We start from the raw sequence: 7,337 nt of genomic DNA, 5'->3' as shown, positions 1-7,337 counted from the left end.
CATTATAGATGAGATAATGCATGAGGTTGGTACTCTGACTTCTGTGTTTAACTGGTTTAAAATCAGAATTCTCTCATTCAATATTGTCGAAATAATAATTGGATTTGTCAGCTCTGTTTTTTTTTTGTTTTTTTTTTTTCCCCAATACACCTAACACTGTCCTGCTGCTACTGAACTCCACCACTGCTGTAGTGGCTGGGGGATCAGCGGGCACCTGTCCTGGCACGGGGCTTTGGGATTGCGGGCTCTCCCGATGAGTCCCGTGCCCAGCAGGGATTGCGGGCTCTCCCGATGAGTCCCGTTCCGGGCAGTGCCCCCGGGCAGGTGCTGCAGCTCTGCGGTGCCAGGGCCGTGCAAGGCAGTGGTGCTGATGGGAACGCTCTATGTCATGGGGCTGGTCAGGTGAGAGAAGAGTAACGTGGCAGCTTCACCACCTGGCACACCAGGAGGGGTGTACCGGACTTTTGGCGCACATATAGATGAATATTGTGCAAACCGGATCTTACTGGAAAGAAGTCAGCTCCCTGTTCGATAATGCCAGTGGCTCTGGCGTCCTGGAGCGGTGTTGTCGGTGGGTGTTTCCTCGGTGTGCCCGTCAGTCCCGCGGCGGTGCAGTGCCAGGGCGGAGGCTGCCCCGAGTGTGCAGCGGGCCAGGCCGGGGCTGGCCCGGGTTGTCCCCGTCACCTGGGTCCCCTTAGCGCCGCCATCGCCCCTTCCCGGCCTCGCACCGTGACGTCACTTTTGAGGCCGGGGCGGCCATCTTTAGTGCGGGCGCCGCGCCGTCAGAGAGGGGCGCGCGGAGCGCTCTCCCAGCGCGCCCTATCCTTCTCCTGCCCCTACCCAAAATGGCGGCGCCCGCTTCAGCGGCTGGAGGCGGGCGGGGCCGGCGCCTGCGCGCTGGGCGGGGCGGGCCCGCGGTGCCGGGCCTGTGGTGCCGGGGATGGCGGACGGCGGCGCGGGAGCGGAGCCCACACCGCCGGGGCCCCCCGCGGGGCTCTCGGCGTCCCAGCGCCGCGCAGAGCTGCGCCGCAGGAAGCTGCTCATGAACTCGGAGGAGCGGATCAACCGCATCATGGGCTTCCACCGGCCCGCGGTGGGCAGGGGTGAGCCCCGTGGCGGGTGCGGCGGGGCTGTGTGAGGGCTCCGGGGCTGCGGTGACGCCTCGGCCTCTCAGGCCGTGATCGCTGCCCGCGGTCCCCTTGTGAACGGCTGGCTGCCCGCACGGACAGGGCCGGCTGGCTCCCCGGTCCCTCAGTGCCGCCTTCGTTCGTAGGGATGCCTCAAGCAGCGCGACCTGCCCTACTCCGCCAGGGACCCGCCCATAAAATCCCTGTGCCCTCAGAAAGGTCGGGACTCGGGCCCGGCACGGTCCCTAGATAGCGAGCATACAAGCTGTCATTTCACTGCAAGTAGTTTTTTTTAGTTGCAGAAACGATGAGCCTCCCCCATGTTTTTAGTTAGTAGCTGCTGTCTTTCATTGCTGGCTTTTTATAGCAAAGTTGTCTCACATTTGGATAGCGACATAGATGTTTGTGGTTATGCAGAATTTTCTTGCAGAACCGTATCCTGGGTAACTCAGTTATATCTTTTTGCATTCTTCAAATGGGCTGTCTTGTCAGGAAAGAGTTTTCAGATTTCGGTTTACAAGGATGCCCATGAGCTGTGAATCAGTCTGACACTGAAAAGTACTCCTAAAGTGTTAATTCTTGCTCTGTGGTAGGTCCAGACCGTTCTTGATTTGCCTTTTGTTCTCTGCCATCACCTCCCTCTCTCTAAGATGGGTCTTCAGGCTTGATACAGAGCAGGTTAACACTGCCCTGCCTCTGACACTAGACATTAAGCTAAAGTGCTTAAAGTGCTTCTGTTTGCTTTTTTATCAGGTATTTGTGCTCTTCTGGTTGATACACTTTCTGCAAATCTTGGTGTTTTGTTTTTTTTTTATGTCAGTCCATGTACTGGGATCTTTCTGTTTGTGTGTGCAGTGCTGTTGCTTAAGGAAGTTCAGTATTTTTAATATCTCCATTGCTTCAACTTCTGACTTGCATTGCACAGCTTTATGTCGTGTCTGCTCCATGAAGAATGCCCTCTTTAATCATACATCTGTCTTTTCTCTTGAGAAGCAGAGACCCAGGATCCTGAACCAGTATAGCTGAAGTGTTGTTCCATGGACACGGCGTACATAACCCTGTTTTTATTTTTCTTCCTTAGATGATGAAAGTCACACAGAATTAAAGCTTCAGCATGAGCAAGATAAATCAAACTCCCTTCCCATTCCTTCAGTTTCCAAGCGGATTGTGCTGGGTGATTCCATGTGTAATGTGACAGGCTCGACCGACCACGCAGGCAGCGTGGCAGAGCTCAGAGGGGACAAGGACTTGTTTGCTAAAGCCCCAGAGCTGGTCACTGAGGGGACAGCTGAGCTCCGGCAGCGACACAGGGGAGAGCTGCCCTCTGAGGCTGTGGCACGGCCACCCAGACACGGCTTGGAGCAGTACCTGTCCAGGTTTGATGAGGCTCTGAAGCTGAGGAACCAGCTGATGAGTGAGAAGCCAAGCCAGGAGAACGGGAATGCAGTGGAGGAGTTTGACTCTTTCCGCATTTTCAGATTGGTGGGGTGTGCTCTGCTCGCCGTCGCGGTCAGGGCTTTTGTGTGCAAGTACCTGGTGAGTTCAGGGACACAGTCCTGCTGGGGTTTGCTTGCTGCAGATTCTTGGGAGATATCTGAGGCTGATTGGTAGTGACCAAGTTGGGAATTTCAAGCACTCTTTACATTTCCAAAAATTGTATAAAACCTAAAAAAAAAAAAATCACTGAATTCTATGAGATTAATCTGCTACCAGCACAGCCACTGTGTAACCACTGAGAGCACATTTGGTCTGTTGTGGTTCAGGAGCAGATGCACTGGAAAAGTTGTTGCACTTAAATCCCCTGCAAGTTTATTCCCATCTTGGTGAGCATATGAGGCAGCTGCTCCTCTAGTTCAGGGTCTACAGAAGAATAATAGAGTGAGAATGGAGTTCTCATCTGTGGAAGTGTCCAAGGCCAGGTTGGATGAAGCTTGAAGTAACCTGGTCTCGTGGAAAGTATCCCTGCCCATGGGTTTGGAATAAGATGGCTTTTCAGATCACTTTCAACCCAAGTAGTTCTGTGATTGTAAGAATAATAGTTGTACCAAGATAAGTAGATCCTACTCATTTATCAGCCTGGGAAGGGTAGTTCCTCAGTATTTCCAGTGCCAGCCAGAACAACAGCACAGAGGTGTGATGCAGGTACAGCCGTCCAGCTCCTGGATTCCTGGGCTCAGTTTTACACACTGGGCTCAGTTTTACACCCTGCTGTTCTCTTCTGCCATTTCAGTTCTTTAAGCTCAAAGAATAGAGGGCAGAACCTTATTTTTGGCATGTAGCTTGTCTGCTTAGATTGGTAGTGTTCAAGAACAACATTGCTGTGTTCCACAAATTAATTTTTACCTACTATTCTTTTATGCTTTGGAAGCATTAAATCTTTGTGTTTCTTAGCTATTCTGACCAAGTTAATTTTTATATATTCTTTTCTGTTCCTTCAGTCGATATTTGCACCATTTCTTACTCTACAACTTGCTTACATGGGGCTGTCCAAGTACTTTCCAAAGGTAATTTTTTTTTTCCAGAATTAGATTAATTTGAAGTGTTTTCAATTTAAACTTGTGTTTAGATTGTATTGTTTTAGGACCAATGCATGTGAAGTATTCTTCCCTTATTTCAACTGTAGAATTCAATGACCAGTGCTGATAGTTTATACTAGTTTTTAATCTTTCCAGATTTAGTCCAGAATCTTTTTTAAAGTTGCATTGAAAATATGGACAAGCAGCTTGTGTAGCTGTTGCCTAATTAAAAATGTTAGACCAGAAAATCCAGGTAGCTCTTTCATGTCTTCAGAAAATTTGCTTTTCTTCTAGACCATGCTCTTCCCTGTTTATTATTTGCTTTGCTAAGCAGCTGTTCTGCATATAATGTCAGGATGAAATCTGGGAGAGTGTTTGCTAAAAAAATGAGGCAGAATGTTGAGTTTTAAGGGCTCTACATTCCACTGCTAGTATTGGTTTGAATGGCAGCCTGAAATGAGACATTTATCTGTGTGTGAAACTTGCTGCTTATTAGCAAGATTTGCTGTACTACTTGCTTTATATATTTACAACAGGTAATTGTTCCTGAAGCATTTGTTAGGTGGATGATTTTGTCAGCTCTGTGGGGAAGAGTGGGATTGAATGATGTTCAATCCATAGTTAAAAGGGAAAATTTGCATTTGAAAAGGAATAATAGATTACTTATAGAAAATCAGAAAAAATCAGCAGTTGTTTTGTAGTGAAGTATATCATAATAGTCATTCTAAGCTGATGTGTCACAACACAAAACAGTAAGATTAGCCTTAGATTTGCATAAACTCATCTTCTACATCATCTTGTTTCTGGTGTACTTAAAATCCACTCTTCATTTTCAGAATTCAAGTGGTAACTCCTTTCTATGACTTGCTTTTACTGCAGTTAGACGCGGGTGGGTGAGGTCAATCCCTTTGTTAACCTTCATTTTTCTCCCATGAAACAGAAATATTCTTGAAAGCCTAATTTAGACTGTATTAAATTAAAATACCCAGCAAGTATCATCAAATTATTAGAATTTTCAGCCACTGTCACATTTTCCTGCCTGTCAGACTCGCTTCAATGGGATTCCTCATCTTAAGGATGGAACAGCTTTCAAAAGGTTTTGGAGCATTTCTGAGTTCAGAGGATAAAACTGCCAAATTAAGTTGTTCTAAAACAGAAACAGTTGGTTTTCAACTCTAAAAAATTTTTCTGTTATAAAACTTAAAAGTATTTATGGGGTTTTGAGCAATCTAGTCTAGTGGAAGGTGTCTCTGCCCATAGCAGGGGATTGGAAGGAAATGAGCATCAAGGTCCCATCCAACTCAAACCATTCTGGGATTCTGTTTTTTTGCTGAATAGTGTGATGAGATTAATCCATTTCTGACTGGAGATGCCAGGCTTGGCTTCTTACACCTAGATTTCCCTTGTCTGGCCATGTTCCCACTCATGCAGGAGCAGCTGCCCAGCCTCACATCTCAGCCTGCTGGGAGAAATAGTGTGAAGGAGGCAAAATATCCGGGATGAATTTGATCTGCTCCTTAGCAGCCTCTCTTTGGTAGATCCATCACAGCAGGAATTTGTGTCTAGGGTAAGGGCTGTGACCCTGGAGTGTGTCTGGACAGAACCCATCCAAACCTGCTTCTCCTACCAACAGATTTGGAACGCGTGAAATTGGCGCAACATTGGTGACACTTAAAGCAGAATTGGATTAGGAGAACTAACATGATACTGGTTTTTCTCTCCCTTCTAGTGTGAGAAGAAGGTGAAAACGACAGTACTGACTGCTGCTCTTCTCCTCTCTGGAATCCCTGCAGAAGTGATCAGTCGCTCCATGGATACCTACAGCAAAATGGGAGATGTTTTCACAGACCTTTGTGTCTATTTCTTTACTTTTATGTTTTGCCATGAACTTACTTTGGTTTTTGGCTCTGAAGTACCATGACAGCTGTAGAATTCCACACAGTAGCTACACTAAAGGTTTCTGGACTGTGTTCCTTTTAACATTTGACTGTGCAGGCAGGTCTAAACCTTCATTAAAATTCTTACCTGTTGGAATGCTTGAAAGGGGCCTTAAATCCAGTAATTTTGGGAAAGGGAGAGCAGGGTCCCTGATTGCCAGTTGTGTTGGTTCAGTTTATTTAAATACTGTGTCTGCGTATTACAAATGTGAAGGTTAGGATGCAAGTGACAGTGGATGATTTATTTGTTTTAGTTAGGTGATGCCCTTCTCAGCCTCCTTCATAAACATTTACAAAGCTGCCTTTGTTCTTTTCAGTGAGAACAGGAAGAGAATTTGCTTCAGCAGAACCATATATATGTGTATATCCTGTATGACTATAGCTAACAAGACCTGCTCATTTTGTGGTGTTCCCATTTTTTAAAGAAAGCTCTAAAGAAAAGAAATCCCTGTATTCTCTTCAAATGTTCATGTTCAGAATATTGAACCAAGTAGCTGCTTCTGGAGAATGTTGGTGAAACTTGCCACTTTGTTGTCCTTATCCTTGCCTTGCCATTCATTACTTGTTGTGATTGTGATTAATTTAATTTGATGATTGTTGTGGAAAAGAGCTAGGCAAAACCAACAGCTAGAAGGTCCTGGTGCTTATAAAGGTCATTAATCAAAAAGTAAGAAGAAAGAGAACTAATCACATCTGTTTATGAGTTTCCAGCAACCTAATCCTAGTGCAGCTCACACCTGTGCTTTTTGATACTTTTTTTTATATTAACAGTTATCTCATGAGAATTTTACATATTGGCATCCAACCTGCAGTATCAAATCTTTGCTCTAGTGTTTGTAAAACTTACAAGAGAAACAGTTTTGTTTTCAATCTCTTAGGAATTTTGTGAGAGGAAGTATCATTCCAAATAGTCAAACACTGATAAATCTCTGAAAATCTCTATTGAATCTAAATTTGGTAGTGTTTTCAGCTTTCTGTTTAAAATCTGGACTTTCAGGTAGTATAGGCTGTTGCCTATTTTTAGCATGGTAAACCACATATTTAACTTGGTATTTTCCTGCAGAGGGTTTTTTAGGGAGCAGATGTGTTTAATGTACCTCTCTAAATGGCCCAGCTTGCAGCTGATTATTCTCTGTTAATGCTTCCTCCTGTAATTTTAGTGATGCATTTCTGTCTTTTAAATTAGATACATGTTTGTGACCTCAATACAAAAACCTTATGACCATTTTCATGGGGGTTTTTTAACAGTTCTGTTATGGTGAGTATTATATTACAGATGTACAGGGCTGGGCTGCAGAAAATTCTAACTTAGGTCTATTAGCACAGATATTGATTCAGCAGCTTTAAATTTATTTATATTAGATAGTCATTTCAGAAAATTGAAATTACAGTAATTTAAGATAAGGTTGAGATATGTAAATAATGAGTTTGCTCAAAAAATTACTTGTTCTGATTCTCTATTTATATGCCCAAATGTAATACAAATAAATTGGAAAAAGCCCTATACCAGTACCTGCAAAAAGCTATGAATTTTTAATGCTTACCATTAATCAGGTAAATACCCTTGGCATGGGCAGAGCACCAGGAGGGGTGCTAAGAAATTGAAGAAATCTTGATGAAGAAATGGAGATCAAGAAACCAATCTCTTTTATTCCGTTTTTAACTTACCTCTGTTGGTGTACATAGTTCTGTTTCATGTTTATTGCCGATTGTTTTCTATTAAAAGCCTGTTTGTTACCCGCTTCCTTCGCGCTGTG

General features: G+C 44.5%; 1 protein-coding gene across 1 annotated transcript; it reads left to right on the top strand.

Annotated features, from left to right (window-relative positions):
• Positions 1 to 907: 907 nt before the first annotated feature.
• Positions 908 to 7,322, top strand: CAMLG (calcium modulating ligand). The gene is made up of 4 exons (XM_059860496.1): positions 908 to 1,103; positions 2,209 to 2,663; positions 3,566 to 3,631; positions 5,373 to 7,322. The coding sequence occupies exons 1-4, from the start codon at positions 941 to 943 to the stop codon at positions 5,562 to 5,564; spliced, it is 876 nt and encodes a 291-aa protein (XP_059716479.1). The 5' UTR covers positions 908 to 940; the 3' UTR covers positions 5,565 to 7,322.
• Positions 7,323 to 7,337: the final 15 nt, after the last annotated feature.

The sequence above is a fragment of the Haemorhous mexicanus genome, chromosome 15, assembly GCF_027477595.1.
Source record: "Haemorhous mexicanus isolate bHaeMex1 chromosome 15, bHaeMex1.pri, whole genome shotgun sequence".
Classification (NCBI taxonomy): Eukaryota; Metazoa; Chordata; class Aves; order Passeriformes; family Fringillidae; genus Haemorhous; species Haemorhous mexicanus.
The sequence above is the reverse complement of the archived record's forward strand: the minus strand, read 5'-3'. Positions and strand labels throughout refer to the sequence as shown.

Excerpts from the sequence above, each read along its gene's own strand:
- CAMLG (XM_059860496.1), top strand. The coding sequence starts at position 941 with ATGGCGGACGGCGGCGCGGGAGCGGAGCCCACACCGCCGGGGCCCCCC. Across the intron at positions 2,664-3,565 it reads CTTTTGTGTGCAAGTACCTG|TCGATATTTGCACCATTTCT; the intron begins GTGAGTTCAGGG and ends CTGTTCCTTCAG. Across the intron at positions 3,632-5,372 it reads TGTCCAAGTACTTTCCAAAG|TGTGAGAAGAAGGTGAAAAC; the intron begins GTAATTTTTTTT and ends TCTCCCTTCTAG.